Source organism: Thunnus albacares, chromosome 1, assembly GCF_914725855.1.
Source record: "Thunnus albacares chromosome 1, fThuAlb1.1, whole genome shotgun sequence".
NCBI classification, from domain to species: Eukaryota; Metazoa; Chordata; class Actinopteri; order Scombriformes; family Scombridae; genus Thunnus; species Thunnus albacares.
In genome coordinates, this window is record NC_058106.1 from 3,229,254 (window position 1) to 3,247,012 (window position 17,759).

The following is a 17,759-nucleotide window of genomic DNA, read 5'->3' on the forward strand; positions in this document are numbered from 1 at the left end:
TTGGTTTTCAACATTTCAGGTGACATGTTCAAGTAAGGAAAAGGAAATGAAAGTTCTGAGTGGCAGCCTTATTAGTATTCACGACTAGCAGTTATAAAATGTTGGTTAAAAATGTATTTGACACATTGAAATGACAGGTGTAGTTTACTGACTTCTGCACACTTTAATTTTGACAAGGTATTTACTCTACAGAAGATTCATTATTAAGTTGGTAAGCATGAATTATTAACTGCAAGATTCCAACTACTGAAACTGAGGCAACGCAGTCAGCTTCACTAGAGAAGAATCATCCCTCTGTGGATCTAATTGAACTTGCAAAAACACACAGTTCATTTTACAATTGTGTTACAGAGTGGTGTATATTTTACCTCGCTAACAGCATTTATGGTTTGATTCCAGCCGGGGACAATTGTTGCATATCATGCCCAAGCCCCCAGGGAGTGTGCCGGGCTATGAAGCCACTTTGACATAGTGGCTAAACCGTGTAATTACAACTTCCAGGTCCTTCACGTGATGAACAGTGGCCCAAAAAGCATTTTCCCCACACACAATTACTGGAAAATATGGAGGCCCATTTCTGCCACTGTGATGAAAAAAAAAGATCCTTAAGTCATTATAATGAGGAACTATCACAAAATAATGACTTACTATCTCAAAATAATGAGGAACTATCACAAAATAATGACTTAGTATCTCATAATAATGACTTACTATCTCAAAATAATGAGAACCTATCTCAAAATAATGACTTACTATCTCAAAATAATGAGAACCTATCTCAAAATAATGACTTAGTATTTCAAAAATAATGACTTAGTTATGTTTTTCAGTTCAGGAATTAGCTTGAAAATGACTGAACAACGCCATCTAGAGGCGTTATGCCACCAACTCATTATTATGAGATACTAAGTCATTATTTTGAGATACTAAATCATTATTATGAGATACTAAATCATTATTATGAGATTCTAAGGATAAGGATACAGGATCTTTTATTTTTTCAGCACAAGTGGCGGAAATGGCCTTCCATAGAAAAATGACCTGTTTCACTATCAGAGTCTGATCCATTCGGTCCGACAACATTTGGAAAGTCTAGAATGTATAATGATTTTATCCCATTCGAGTGAACAAGGAGCCAACCGGAAGTTAGCCGGCTTGGCCAGTGGAAGTCTCTAGTGAGCATGCTCTATGGGTCCACAATTGCGGTAGTGTGGGCAACATCTGGGTAATTTCTTTACAGTCAGAAGCCAATTTATGGGCTACCAAGCAACTTTCATAGGTATGAATGGAGTGCCATCTTTGAGTACATATGTATATATATATATATATATATATATATATATATCTTAGGAACAGCTAAGATACTGCGCAGAACCCTAAAACTCCCAGGCCTCTGGTAGAAGGCTCAAGTTTGAGGAAGGACACACCACCACCCCCCATGGGAGGTGGATGAGAGGGAGTATTTATATATATATATATACAGTATATCGTTAAAAATTCTAAAACAAAACAAAACAAACTATTTTAAGCTGTTGGGCCTCATACTCCATGTGCATGAGACAAAGGCAGGCCTGAATGCAGTCACAAAGCCTGATAACAGGGAAGGGCGCCAAGTCAATCAAAGGGAGTCCAAAACAGACTCCATCTCCCAGCATGCTCTCCTCAGTTCGCACCTTGGTGTGAACTCTGGGTGAAGTCCCAAACTGTCATCTTTCATTGGCAGAGATGCATTAACAACACCACTGGGAGTCATGGCAATGTAGCCATGACGTCATCGCCCCTTTAAGTACCGGCTGGAGACAGACATCCTCGCCATTCTGTGGAACTTTGCTGGAGGAAGCTTTGCTTTCTCAGTGAGCCAGTTTACTAAAGGAGGTAACCCTGTGCATGTGTCCCCCTCACCAACTGGGAGAAAAAAAAGGATTTTCTTCATGAAAATACTGATAACTTCTATGCCCCACTCTTCTTCAACTAAGTTGACTCTGCTGTTTTCTCTGCAACATCCACCGAGGATCAGCTGCCGTGAAACCCGCCGACAGAGCGCGAGGGCAGCCCCGTCAGCATCCGAGCCTAGGAACTGAGCCAGACCAGATGGACTGAAACACCCCCTTCTCGCTTTCTGAAGCGACCACATAAGAGGCTTAAGTCTGGGCAGAGACAGTGTTATATTGTGTGTTATTTTCAGCTTCAATGCTGTTGTTTTTGTTGTGTGAATTGACGGACCGCTGAGTCCCTTTGTTCTGCTACACTCCGAGGACTATTTGAAGTTTGCTGCCTGTTTAGTTGTGTTCACCATGTTAGACTGTTTTATGTGTTTGTCCCACTTGGTACTGCTGTGTTTGTGCCACTGCGAGTGAAAAAGTAAGTTGTTTGTTGATCGGAAATCAGACAGCGTGCGTTACAGCCTGCCGTCTGTATGCCCACTCTCTGCGGACAAAGTAACCACTTCTCTCCCTCCAACGGTTGCTTTTCCTCCTCTTTCTTCCCTCTCTTGCTACTAACCCACACACACACACACACACACACACACACATACACAACACACACCTCTCTTATACATCTGACAGTCAGATAACATGGGACACAGCACCGCTCTGCTCTTCATTATCTACCATCAGACATGTGTTTTCATACACTGAATTGGGTCTTGATATTGTTCTAACCGAAACACCACAGTCACTTCCGCCATTTGGTTCTTGCGTGATGTGACTTCCTCCAATAGTCACGTCCACCATCCAAACTCTTGTGCGACGTCATCACACCAGATCACGTCCACCATCTTGCCACCCACAAACACGCACACAAACACACACACGCTCCCGCTTGTGTTTTCACTGTACATAGCTGCTGTTGTTATTACTTATGTAGAATTAGATTTTAGGATAGTGATTTATTGATTGAAGCATCGGCTAACTGTTAACTTTGCTATTATTTTATAAACACTGTTATATCTTTAAAGAGAAATCTTTTGTCATTATTGTGGTTATTTATTGTGAAAAGTGGCTGAATGAGAGAGTCAGAGCTCAAACTTAAGCCTTCTTCGTTCGCACATGAATGTTGATACTAATATCAACATTCATGGGTCAACATAGAAGGCTTAAGTTGTTTGTTGAGGCAGCAAAATTATTTGTATTTGCATTTGAATAAAAGTGGAAGGAGGCTTAAAAATCCTGTTTTTGTTGTTATTACTCTTTTAATTTTAGAAAATTAAAGTGTTACAATAAGTGTTCATGAATAAACTACCTTATGAAGGAGGTCCCCACATCGGGTCTCAAACTCAAGTCTCCCAGATCATAGATGACTGTGCTGACTACTGAGCTAAAACTTTACTCATCGCCTCATTGTAGACAGACCTCTACCTATTTATACACCCATAACACAGAGACAGCACACTATGGAATGTGTAGAGAAGAACTTCAAAGGTAATTATTGCTTTGCACTTTTCATTTATTGCCTATTTTTTACAACCTAAGAGAGGAGGGGAACAACAGGTTATGGAGAGTCCCTTGGGGGCACTTTGTGTGTGTCAGTAGCTCAGCTTTATCTCTGAGGAACACCCCCAACTTCGGGAGTGATGTCCAAATTAGGAAATGTGCAACATGTAGCAGGTGGATGTGACTCCCCTTGTTAAGACCTGCTGATAGACGTAACAGTGGAGCAGAGGAGAGACACTGAGATAGTGATGTAACCGACCTGTGTGCTGTTATTTGACATGTTTTTTTTTTCTTCACGAAAACAAATTTTTTAAATATTTGTATGAAACAAATATTCGTAAAAAATCCACTATTCGTGCGTTGCCGAATAACATATTTGTATTCGAGCACACCCCTCGTTGATTTCCCTCAAATATTAGCATTCTAGGTGAACTCTTTTATGAGACTACCTTATTGTCTCGTTATTGGTCCCGATTTCTGGGTGGTGACCTGTTATTATTAATTCACATTAATAATTTATTAATTCTAATAATTGATAATTATCTCTGATAATTATTCATTATTGCCAGCTATGCTCTTCACAGATCCAACAAAGCTGACTACAAACACTGGCTTACAGAGAACACTTTAATCAAACAGTCTAGTTTCATTTTTTAAATGACTTACTGCATAAATTAATTGGCTACAGCTGATATGATCTGCTGCCAGCAATGTTTGTCATTTTAACTGATGACAGTGATGGTGCCTAAAAAAGAATGCTGCCTGAATGTTTTGTATGTTTCTCTTTGATAATAAAAAAAGATAGTTTTACAGACATCAGAGCTTTGTGAATCTGGGTATTTTATCAACCTGGAACCACAACCAAACCAGAAGATGACCCAATTAATGAAACATGAAAAGTTGCAGGAGAGAATGACCTCTTCTCACCCAAACCCATAAAACTAGTCTGCAACACTCCCTCAGACCTGGATCAATGACCATAATAGTTGAAATGGAATTATGGTATCAGGTATGGCAGCAACATAAGATAAAAAAAGATCAACATTAAATCTTTGGTTTCGCTTGTCATTTTTCATTTCTAAACAGCACTGCTGACCAGCATGTGTGGTTAACACGTGCTTAAGAGTGTGCGGAGTAGAAACTGACATCAACCTGGGGATGGAATACATACACAGTGTTTGTTACCTCTTGCAGAGTTCTCTCATTCTGCTTTAAAACTCCAAAACTGCTTTAAAAAGCATGACAAAGGTGTCAGTGTGAAGTATTTTTTCTCTCCTGGATAACATGCATGTAATCTAAAGTTAATGAAGCGACTGTTCTTAATGAGTTGTAAAGATCAGACTCACCGTGTTGCTGCAGGTTCTGTAGCGGATGTTTTTGCCATCACAGTTTCTGCAAAGGAAGGTAAGAGGAAAAAAGATTCTCAGCATTAATGGAAACCAACAGGTGAGTCAGTGTGGAGCTGTGTGGAGAATCAAACCTGCATCATCTTTAATCAAAAACTCATAAACATAAAAAACTAAACAGAACACAAATCATCTCTTTTGTCATGTTGCTATGTACAAGCTTTTGTACACCTGACAGAACATGGAATTGAATTATTATCCATTTTACATATACTATATGATCATTCGATAGTGATAGAGCAATAACAAGACAAACATTTTATTTCCGGTTCAGTTTCTAAAGGCCTGCTGTAGATCAACCAATTCTACAGTGTTCAGCTATGTTGTATTGAGGCAATGACAAGACACAGCCATGGATTTCCCAAACCTTTGCAAATAAAACTGTTGCACCTTTAAGTAGACAGGACTCTGTCTTCTGTTTTTGCAACTTTATTCCCTGGTGCCTAATTTATTCTTTTGTATTAGTTTTTTTTTTTTTTTCAAGCAACCGGAGCTCACACAGCAACCACCTCCACCACTTAACACATTCTCTACACAACAACTGCACACCTGCACACAGACTGATGATGTAAGGTGTCTCTGAGAACCGTCACACACAATAATGAACTAAAGCAGAATAATAAACAAAATATCTGAATAATAATACTGATGCAAAAAATTTAAATTCCGGTATATTCTTCATCTATAGTATCATGAAATTTAGTCTCCCAAATATTTCTAGGTCGCAAAAAAACAACTATCTGCACGGCTAGATAAACAAAATATATATTTGTTGTGATTTGGGTGATGTTTTTCCCCCTACATTTTCACTGAGCTTCTTTTAATTTGCTCTGAATTGGAACAGCAGCTAGATCCCAAAATGTTCAGTAAAGATGGTGGATGAACGCACACATCCACAGAGTCAACTACCCATGAACACATGTATGTGTGCACACACACCTGTTAGATTACAGCACAGTCCACCTGCAGCACACGTCACCCAGCCAGCAGCCATCTCAGCACTTCACTGAGCTCAAGCTGGCAAAGCCCAAAATGTCAAGCAAAACTGGACACACACACACACACACACACACACACACACAGTGTCAGAATGAACCTGAGCCTTGTGTGAAATGTGCCATAGCAGAACGTTCCTTTCTCCGTGACAGCATGGACACGCTGTTAAATCCATTCCACCTTGTTAGCAAAAATAACAACACCCAATCTCTCAGTGTGTGTTAACTGCCATAAAGTGCACACAGCTTACAATAACATTAGACTCAACTGGTAGCAGCTCATTTGTCCCAGTGTAAAGCAGGCCTGGTCTAATTTGCCATTTAAGGCAGACAGAGAGATGAGGCTACACTGCAGCCATTCAGCTGACTCCAAGCTAAACTAGCCACAGAAAACAGCAAGCCATGGCTCCATATTAATGCACCAATTAATAGATTTCTCCCATTGAAATGCATGAACTACTCAACCATGGTGGGACAAACTGTACGTGGGCGTGCACCAGTCCGTGCATGTGTGAGTGTGTAGGTTGGGCGATTGTTTCAGGCTCTGGGAATGTCTACAGTCATGTCCATTTGTCTTCCACTAAACTCACAACGCTGACAGCAGTGCAGGCTGTTGATGGCTTTTTCAGGATATAACTACTGTGCCACACAGTATACTGTAAAAAAGAAACAATTACAACAATGTCAGAGAAGCACTGTAAAGCTTTGTTTTGCTGTTCTTTATCAATGACTGCAACACTACAGTGGTGATTCAACCTGTACTTCCTACACCACTTCTAGTTTGTGAAAGTAATTCTTGACCCTGGAAATAGTAGTTTGGTAAAATAATCTGTAGGTCCACTTACTGCCAGTGCTGTAACGCAAAAGCTACTATCTGCCTCTGTGTTTGGATTTACACTGGGCCTACACCAGACTCAACAGTGGTCAAATACATCTCACAATTACACTGGTACATATTACAGGATTTTTCTTTGAAAACCAGGTGTTATGCATACGGTGTGAAGCAAGCCCAGATGGAAATAGAGTTGGTTTATTAGTGCCAAAAGAGGTTAAAGGATGCGTTCACAAAACCTTTTTATCCTGTATGTGATTTCTGAATGCATTTACGGATGTTTTTCCTCAATGGACACTGGAAATATGCCATCAAGTTCCCACTGAGTGTACAGTAGCAATGTGTGTATGATGTGTGTGTGTGTGTGTGTGTGTGTGTGTGTGTGTGTGTGTTTTGAGTTGACTGAGGTTTGACTCTCAGAGGAAGGAGTGGGATGTTTGTGTCAAATTGTGTCAAGTAAGTTGAGGAGGGAAAAAAAATTGGATGCTATTTGTATCTGATCAGAGTGCATTATCTCTGTTGTGAACATGAGCATTGTTCACATTAAAGCAGTGGTTGTTAAGGTATGGCTCCTGACTATTTACCAAGTGGCAACCTCCGGGGCTGGAAAATGAAGCCAATGCGGAAGTGCCAAAAACTGCAGTTCCTAGAATGACCACTTGAGGCTCCAAAAGCGAGTCAATCCCCATAGACCCCCATGTTAAAATGCCCAACTTTACAGCAGAAATAATCATGTTTACAGCCTGGTACAAAAAACAGTTTTGGTCTCTGTAGCTAATTTCCCCTTTCATGACAACTGTACGGAGGGTGAATTTTTTTATAACTCACCCGTTTAAATTTTATTAAGCTGTAAAGTTATGCATAATGAAGGACATGGCTGCTTTGAGTGACAGGTCCGCCAGCCGCTAGGTGGCTTGTTTCAGCCATTCGGCCCACCTCTTTGCTCATTTTTGATTGGCTGGGAGTTAGGCAGCGTCACGCACTGCCAAGATGGCAACGGCCGGAGCGGCTCGCTTTGAACTTCATAACCGCTCTTCAGAAACCAACGGGTGATGTCACGGTAACTACGTCCATATTTTTATACAGTCTATGGTATTTACAGGTGGGTCATATCTACAGTTAATCTTTTTTTATATATTTGTTGTTCAAAATGCTCCTATATAGTGTCACAACTCCTTGTTGTAGCCTTACACTGCAGTATTGGGCCACTTCATCACCCAATAACCTTCTTACCTCTATTTATCTGTAATTATACAAATAACTAAAAAATATATGTTCATGTGGAGCAAATACTCTAAAATTGAAGTATTTTGCAAGAAAACAGACAAGGATATGAAGGATATTCATTTACCTTCATCCAATCTGAATATGTGAGTTATGCCTTTGATAATGCGTAATGCATAAAAGAGCTTTTCTGTCATCTTTCACCATGTAATATACGGCTGACAAAATGAAAAGCAATGATCACGATGAGTCCACTTGAAAACTGAAGAAAAGATAATATTACAAGCTGTCAAGAGGCGCATACAGGGATGAAAATAATGAACTCACAGTAATATATTGACTGAAAATATGAAGGAAAGACAAAGAATGAGGAGGAGAAGAAGAAAGGAGAATACTATAATCTTATTTGTGGCAAAACACCAGAGACTAGAGGCACCATTCTGGACCAAACTGTGAGAAGACGATTAACCTCATGTGAACTGCTTCACAGTAGGATGGAAGGGCATGTTAGTTTCCTTGTTGCTTGTATAACTTGCTCTTTTCAATTTTAGATATAAATGATGAAAAACCAATCAATGAAATGCATACATGCCACTTTTTTCTCACTCTATTTGCAGGCTTCTGTCATAGTAACTACTATATCCTAGCTGGGCACGCCATACATTGTTATATACATGTTATAGTGCAGTTTTTATGACAAAAAGTTTGACACAGTATGAAATTATTGGTGCGTTTTTTTCTAATCATTACTTTGATTATTTACAGCTGTCTGGAAAAAAAGCCTACATTTGATGATTATGAGGGAAGGTATGAAGGTATAAAGAATGTCTGTTTTGATGATTTCCAAACTGATTCTACACAGATGTTCTTTCTCAACAGCCACTGAACAAACAGCTAAGTAAGTCGGGATCACTGCACCAGTATGACAACTGTATGCTTCAGTTATGACTCTGAGAAGAATGACTTTTGACATAAAATGTGCTAATTGGCTGCTATGGTTGTGGTTCCCATTCACAAACAATAGAGGATGTGCACACAGTACTTATAGTACTATATGTAGTAGCTTATATATGGACATTTTCAGTGTTAAGAAATAAAGCAACCTGCTGGAAACCAGTAAATGTACTGTCTAGAGGTGAATTTATTTATTTTTTGGGATTGGGGGGGCGTGAAATTCCTTCTGTTTCACTGCTGGACAAGTTAAGAGCACAGCTATACTCATACTGGTTATTATATTATGTACTGAGTTTATTTTTATTTGCATGGGTTAAAATCAAAAAAATACATACAAACAACAAGAAAAAAGAATGTGCAGACAGTAAAAAAAAACTCTATCTATAATCTATATCTATATCTAAATGATATATATGCATAAATATGAAAGAAAAACGAAGTCAAACTATTGAAAAAACAATTTTAAAATGTTTTAAAATGTGCTCTAGATGACTTTAAGGATGAAGACATTTTAATCCAATGGGAATAGTAGTTCCATAAATTTGGATGTCTGTATCTGACTGAAAATGGACCTCTGGTTGTCAGATGTTTGGGAAGATGAATTGTGAGGTGATTGTCTGGTTGAGTCAGAGTGAATCTCAGACTTAGTTTCAAAATAAGACCAGAAATGATCTGGTGTATTTCCCTCCTTGAATTGTATCATATATATATATAAGTACATATTTGGAAAATGTTCATATCATTGATTGTGAGAAGTTGAGTTTCTTGAAATAGAGGATTTGATGGGGAGCAAATCCTCTATTCTTAACTGCCTTTTACTAGATATACCAGACACACAATACCAGATGTGTTATGTTAGTGCAAAACCTCATATCAGAGGCATTTCCCATCCAAAGCCATCAGTCTGCACCTCTATCAGCTGTCACCAAGTGACACACATCAAACTGATCATCCAAGCATTGATTATAGTGCCTGAAAAACATTCAACAGCATAAACATGCAGAAACAATGTGAGCTGTCTTAACTTAAAACAGGTGATTCTTCTTGCAGTTTCAGTGGAAAACCATCATTATTAAAATCAGGAGCTCTGACAACATCACTTCATACAAATAACTAATTCTGCACCCTGAGCTAACCGGCTTCCTTCTTTCTTGGGACAATGAACATTTTCCACTCATTTCTTTTGCGGTTCGTGCAGTTTAAGACACAAAAACTTTGTCACTTGTTGATCTCCTCATTCTAGCTTGTTTTCTGCCACTCGTGTGCACATGCTTCTCATGCTCAGAAACTCATAGCTTTATTTAATTATTACCTCAAAAAGGACTCCAACAGGTTACTGAGAAACACATCACACCCAAAACCTACAGTAACAAGCACTTGTGTAGTGTAGACAGCCTACCAACTGTTGACCCAAATTAGCTTTGTGAAAAGATCAAAGCAACATAATTTAGCAAAAAGTATCATTCACTAGCCTGTTATCATTCAACATCGTGTCTGACAAAAATTTCCCTCTAAAATCTACATTCTCATCATGTAACAGCTAAAGAGCAGCAGGAACGTTTAGATTCTTTTGGCTACAGACAGATATTTCCTCTGCTTGCTGAGTGTTGCTGTATGGACAGACAGAGCTGGTGGGGGTTAATGGACCTTTAAAGGGGAGGAAGACACAGTCTGGCACCAGAGGAGGCGCAAAGACAAGCTCTACTCCAAAAGAAACACTGGACCCAGACAAAAACCCAGTGTGTGTGTGTGTGTGTGTGTGTGTGCAGGGTTCTTTGAATGAAGTTGCAGATTAGGCTCAATGTTCTTATTCTAGCCAGATGCGCTGTGGTCCACAGAGACAGACACACGAGTACATTATATATGTACTGCACATACACACACACCTCAGTACTCCAGATAAGTCCTCACAGTTTCCAGCCCTTAACAGTACAGGCAAGAATATGCTCTGTTGAACACACACAGGCATACATAGCCTTGCACACAAAGAGACATGTGGGTAACACACACAAATACACACAACACACTCACTTCTCCAGAAAGGCCTCTCTAATTATGTCCAGAAGTCAAACTGACCCTCACTCATACAGTCAGTAGCGTGCACACACACACACACACACACACACACACGCACACACGTACAGGTCTAGCAGGTCGGCTGGCTTATTGGGAGATGGTTCTGTAACGACTGGAGTGTGAATCTCCCAGTGCGGAGGAAGTCTGAACAAATCAGGACCGCCAATCATTTCCAGACTCAGGGTGCTGTGATCAGGGTTTACAGCGATCAAGGCCACACTCAGCCTGTCTCAACCATCCACTGCCACTCTACAGACGTCTGAGGACGTGGAACCTCATCAGACTTCAAACAGTCACCAGGGACGTGCAGGTCAGGCTGATAAAATGCAGCTTTGATATATCATCACGGAGGACTTGCAGGGGGGCTTAATAAGCATAATCAAGGACAGGAAGTGAATCTCGATACCTCATTTGTTGAGAACTTTTACCCAAAAGATGTCAACATGCCATGATCAGATGTTCAGAGTAAGATAATGTAATGCTTATGGAAGGCGAGACGCCACGTGGCTGCAATTATTTTTTTTAAAACTGTGATCTTACTGTGATCTTTTAAAACTGTGATCTTACCCTAAAAGTCATTTCCTCACAAATAACACAGAGCTACTGACATCAGACCAGCCGTTCAGTATCTAACTTAAACTAACTTCAACTTGATGCAGACTCTATTAAGTGAAATGTGTGTCCAGCTGAGAGGTTTTCCTCTCACATCCCCTCCTCACTGTGACTGACTGAGTCATTTGTCTCCACTTTTCCCACTGGTAAAAACTCAGAAGGTCTTCTTTTTACAGAAATGGCGACATGCTGCTCTGAAAAATGACAGTGAAACGAACATATGATGTGTTGACTCAATCAGTAACCTGTCCAGCTGAATCAGATAGATCCTGATACATGTAGTTACCAGATGATGGTGTAAATCAGTGTTTCCCAGCCTGAGGGTTAGGACCCCGCCAGAGGGTACCAGCGTTGCAGATTTAGTGCAGTTATATTTTGGAGAGTTTTTCCTTATTCAAATTGAGGGATGGAGGATGTTAAATTGCTGTACAGACTGTAAAGCTCCCTGAGATGAATTTGAGATTTGTGATATTGGGCTATATAAAGAAAAATGGACTTGATTTAAAGGATGCTGTAAGAATCACCCATATTCATTTACAGATCAGTGTACTACACTGCTTTACTGTAGTCCCTGCTATTATTACATTAAACTTTTATTTTTGACACTGATTTAAATCGATCTACTAGTTGGAAAGGATTCAATTACAATTTTCATTTTTCAGTACTATCCTCTAAATTCTACAGGCTACAGTTGCTAAAGGCACTGCTTAATGTGTTGATATTGATTGAATCATCAGATTGAGCTGCCTCATTTGATGGAAACTGTTTGCACCTCTCCTACCAGCTGTGTGCGCTGAGCACTGAAATACCACAAAGCAATGGGGAAAGCAAATGTCAAGGTCCAGGAAAATACCAAACTGTAAGAGTGCTGTTTGCACTGGCTGTAGCGCCGCAACAGAAATAAAGCCCCGGGTGTGTCAATCAGCTATGTTTGTCACAGGTGTTAATGGCAATTAAAGTCTAATCAGGCTGATGCAGACCCATTCTAAATTGGGTTTACACACAGCATCCTGTGCAATCAATTCTGGGCTCCAGCAAAACAACGTGTCACTGCAGCAACAGTTGTACCCATCATCCACATTTTTACAACTTATCTAGCAAAAGTAGTACCTGAAGACTAGTATATTAGAAACAAGTATATCAGTATAACAACGGAATCCATCAATACTACAGCCTAAAAAATCACCAACAAAAGCTGAACATTTTAATGAAGGTAGGATTTACTGCTGGGCTGTTGCATTACTTTAGGGGAACCTAATAAACTGGACATTGAGGACCAGATTTACTCACCGAGTTTGCATATTTGAGGATTCAGTGTCTGATCTACTATGACAGCTCCTGGACTGTACCTGGTACTGACCTCCGAGATACATTCTGGGAGTGATTGACAGCTGCCAGATTGGGCATTTTTCTGCATAACTGGGCTACTTTTTGTTTAATTGTGTGGGTTATAATTTTTTGGGTCAGTTTGTGAAAATTCAGATTACTTCTTGTACCATTTGGGGGGCAGTTTCCACCACTATATAATCTATAGTCTAATAAATGAGCCCCTCCCCTCATTCAAGTGGAATTTGGGATCTCAGATGAGATCACCAAAGTAGGGAAAAAATTATTGCATTGATCTTGATTACAAAATATTTACTTTGTCCACAGCTCAACTCCACTCAAAATATCATCCATAAAATTATGATATTATACTGTGTATTAGGGATGTGCAGAGAGCCCAGTATTTGTATTTGTATCTGTATTTGTTGAGGCAGCAAAATTATTTGTATTTGTATTTGTATTCGAATAAAAGTGGAAAGAGGCTGTTTTTGTTTTTATTACACTTTTAATTTTAGACAATTAAAGTGTTACAATAAGTGTTCATAAGTAAACTACCTTATGAAGGAGGTCCCCACACTGAATCTTGAACTGGAGTCTCCCAGATCATAGACGACTGCGCTGACTACTGAGCTGAAACTTTACTCATCGCCTCATTGCAGACAGGCCTCTAACTAACAAATATTTTTTTTAAATATTTGTATGAAACAAATATTTGTAAAAAAAAAAAAAAACATTATTTGTGCTTTGCCGAATAATGTATTTGTATCCAGGCACCCCTACTATGTATATTATACACTGTATTATGTCACTGCCAGCAATGTGTGAGTGTGTCAGTGAATGGGTGAATGAGAGGCATATTGTAAAGCTTTTTGCTATATAAAAGCAGGGAAACTGCAACTCCAGCCTGCTCCTTCAGTTTCATAAAGCATATGTGTTTGAGGCAGAATGCATCACAACTGCACAGAAGCTGCAGTGAATCTAACCTTGTGTGTACGGAGAGCCTTTAAGATTTAAATAAAACTAAACTAAAAAAGTATATCATGTGTCAATATCAGCACATTGTTTAACCTTACAGTAGTCTGATTGAAACAAACCTGTGACCTGGTTACATTACAGTCAGTGTCTATGATGCAAATAGGGAATGAGCATCTGGATAACAAAGTTAAGTCTTGTCTTCAAGGATCATAAACATCTGTCTGTCAGCCCTGGTAACTCTACACCCCGTAGGGAGAAAACCTTTCCTCTAAAGGAAACATTCAATGGTGCATCGCTGGCCTGAATATGACAAATCAACCATAAAACCACCTCCAGAGAAACCCAAAGGGCTAGCCCAGTTTGCAGGGTGTATTTACTCCCCCTTTGTCTCTCTTTCAGTACTACTCATTTTAACTCATAACCACAAGGTGCCAATTAACAATCTTTAGCACTACTTTGTGTATTTACCACATATGTGTTTTGTGTGTGTGTGCAGCAGAGATGTTCTCACTTATGACTTTGATGCCCAGAGAGGGAGAAATTTCAACTGTGGCAGGTGAGAAAGTGAGGCTGAGCTGCAGTCAGAAATAATGGAGACAATTATGTTGCCAGGAGGTGATAGAAGGATGCCACAGGGCAGTCTGAAATAGACTGGCTGTGATGAGTTCCTGAACAGGCAACAATGCACAACAGATAGTTGAGCAGACACAGGCTGACAATGAGAGCAGACTGTCTCATTGTGGCTTTTCAAAACAGTTGAGACTCAGAATCCGCACATTTGATGTGTTTATCAGTGTGAGGACAATACAGTACACACCCAACTTTCTCTCTCCCTCTCTCAAATAAGTGAAGCTGATTTTTAGAGTTCCCTGATCTGCATTATAAGTACGATGTTGACTAATGTTGTTAATTATCCTTTACAGTGAGATGTGTGTTCTGTTTTTATTTTGTTTAGTCATTTAGTGATTCATATTTTTCCACAGTGTGGACCTTTCAGCCATGCTAGCAGTATGACAGTGTCAGTCTTTTGGTCGGTCCACCACTTTCTAGACTGAAATAATTCAACAAATATTTGATGGATTGCTATGAAATTTTGTAGACATTCGTGGTCCCCAAAGGTTGAATCCTAATGACTTATGATCACTTAACTTTTAGTTTAACGCCACTATGAGTTTTAATGGAGTTATTATTATAACAAAGGTTCAGGAACAAGACCACGCCCCTCTCTCTCACTAAATTCAATCACCTGTGCCTCACTAATTCAATCATCCGTGCATACCTATATAAGCGTGTCTAACCCCTTTCTCTCCCGTTCGTCTCAGTTCTCACGCGACCTATGACACACGCTTACCTCCCGCCGGTGCTCTGTGATCCACGTTCCTCGGCAACATACCGCCCACGACTAGATCCAGCAGTACCAACGTGATATCTCCTTCACCACCACATCCACATGGAACCCTTCTCCTCCAGATGCCGCACTTCTGATCAGCTGGGATCCAGACGCTCCACACCATCCACGCAATGGCCCACTCGGACGCAGCTCTTTTCCAAGCTATTAACATCTTCAACCGGATGTTTGCTCACCTCCCTTGAGCTCTCAAGGAGACGGTCGTCCCACTTTTCATCTTTTCTCTCATCCCCGTGTCCGCAGGCTGCACAATCAACCCCTGCACATACATCCCCTCATCCTTTCCTCTTCCCTTCCTTCAGCTGCAGCTACCTCTACGCTTTCGGCTCCACCCGCTTCAGCAGCTCCTTCTTTTATGTTTCTTCCCTCAGCCCTCAACCTTCATCCCTTCATCCCTCAACCCTCATCCCTTCATCCTTCACCCCTCGACCCTCATCTCTTCATCTCTCACCCTTCGACCCTTGACCCTCATCCCTTCATCCCTCATCCCTCCCTCCGTCCATCCTTTATAAATCATCCTGGCTCTCCTCCGTCAATATTATTTGTTTACAGCACCCTTTTTCGCTTCCTCCTGCCACAGCTACTAGAGCTCCCTCAGTCTGCTTCTTTTCATTCATTCAACCTTTATTTACATCTCGAGGTATCATTGAGGGCATACCCTCATTTTCAGTGACATTGACTGTATCAACTGCTTTGCCACGGTGAACAATTTTCATTGCAATCGCTTCATATGGATTCATTGCTTCAGAGAGCCTAGTTTTTCCTCATCATTAGTTGATATGTAAGGAAGCCACAGAGCTCCCTCCTTTCTAACCCCCTCTGTTTCGTTTTTGTTTTTGTTTTCATCTCATCCCTGCGTCCACAGGCTGCACAATCGACTCCTGCATATACATCCCCTCATCCCTGCATCTTTTCCTCTTCCCTTCCTTCAGCTGCAGCTACCTCAGCGCTTTCAGCTCCACCTGCCCCCCTAGCTCTTTTCTTCTCTGTCTTCCAATAGCCACTACTGGTCCTGCTGTTACCTCAGCCACAGTCACACCAAGCCTCGGTGCTCCCTCTACTGGACACACTCCATTTCCTCCTGTTCCATCCTGCCATGCTCAGACGCAGCAGTAGGTGGTTTGCCTCCGATCAGCCACCTGAACGGTCACCACCCCTTCCCCCCTGCTCTCTATGAACTGTACCAAGTCATCTTCGCAGTCCTTCTTTGTCTTCCAGTCATCCTCGTTCATACAGCCTACTGCATCGTCGTCAGCCATAATAAACTAGAAATTTAAATCCTTGGCATCAGTCTCAGATTCCCACCTGAAAGCCGGTCCCTGCATTTTCAGCTTCGATGCCTCCCACGGTCTTTCGTTCCCTTCACTCAATGTCCTGACCCTCTCCTGCTTCACCACCTTCGCCCGTTCCATTCTCAAGATTAAATCTTCCACCATACACGTCTACGCCAGCCGAACTAACGTCTCCATAAAACTTGTTTCACGCACACTTCGGCATGTTATCTGTAAGTCCGAACCACATCTTATGCCAAACGTTCGCCCCTCACTTCAGACTTCCTGGCCCACTACCAAACTCTCCGCACAGGCAACCTGTCAGTCCACATTTCTAACCGTACTCCGGCCAATTCTTCCACACTGGAGCCGCTTCAACCGCTTCCAAATAAGAAATCCCAGACCACCTGTTAAAATTAAATAAATAAAATTCTTGACTGCTAGTCTTCCCAAGGTTCCATACCTACCTCAGCGACATTCAAAGAGCCCGTTCTCACTTAGTCCAATGAAGTTAACTTTGGGGGATGACAAAGCAGAAAGCTCATCGAGACATGTCCCCCACCCTGAGTCTTGACCCCCGGGTTCTTAGATGCTCCAGCCTCTTTGTGATTCCATTTGGTCCCGGTCATCCCCATACCATTGACCCCCTTCATCGCTCTCCTCGACCCCATCATCCCACCATACACGACCTGTACCAATCTTCAGCTCCCATTCATCCCCTGGCAATCGACCCCCTTCTTCCCTCTCCTCGACCCCCATCCAGCCCACCATACACTATCCTCATCCAATCCTGAACCCTCTCGACAATCCAAATAAAATGACTTTTTATACCGTTCAAATGGCGTGGTCTTTGTTAGTGAACTTGTAGTTTTAAGTGAAATGTTTCTTCATTTATATGATGAATTGCCATGAAAGTCATACATTCAGACTTTCACGGTCCCTGCAGGGTGAATTGTAATTACTTCTATATATACATTCTTAATCATGCTTATGGTGCATCTGACTACAGTCACTGCAAAAAAATTGAGCTCTCAGCAGTTGTGTATTAAGGTGTAGTGGCTAACAGCATCACTCACCAAAAAACCTACTGACTGAATGACTAGCAACATCAGGGCTTGCCTTGCCTGAGGTGAAAACTCTCATTGTGTTGCTAACATTGGGGAAAGCTGCAAGTGCTGAAAGTGAATAAAGCCTTTCTCTCCTTCACCAACTCTAATTGTGTTGTTAATATTGAGGCATGCGATGA

The 17,759-nt window shown here is 40.9% G+C and overlaps 1 protein-coding gene across 4 annotated transcripts in view; it reads right to left on the minus strand.

Moving 5' to 3' along the window:
• Positions 1 to 17,759, minus strand: part of adamtsl3 (ADAMTS-like 3) — a 297,355-nt gene that overhangs the window by 136,781 nt on the left and 142,815 nt on the right. For all 4 annotated transcript variants that reach the window (XM_044349913.1, XM_044349979.1, XM_044350063.1 and 1 more), the window contains one exon: positions 4,781 to 4,826. In XM_044349913.1, coding sequence (XP_044205848.1) covers positions 4,781 to 4,826 — 46 coding nt within the window. The remainder of the gene's footprint in view (positions 1 to 4,780; positions 4,827 to 17,759) is intronic.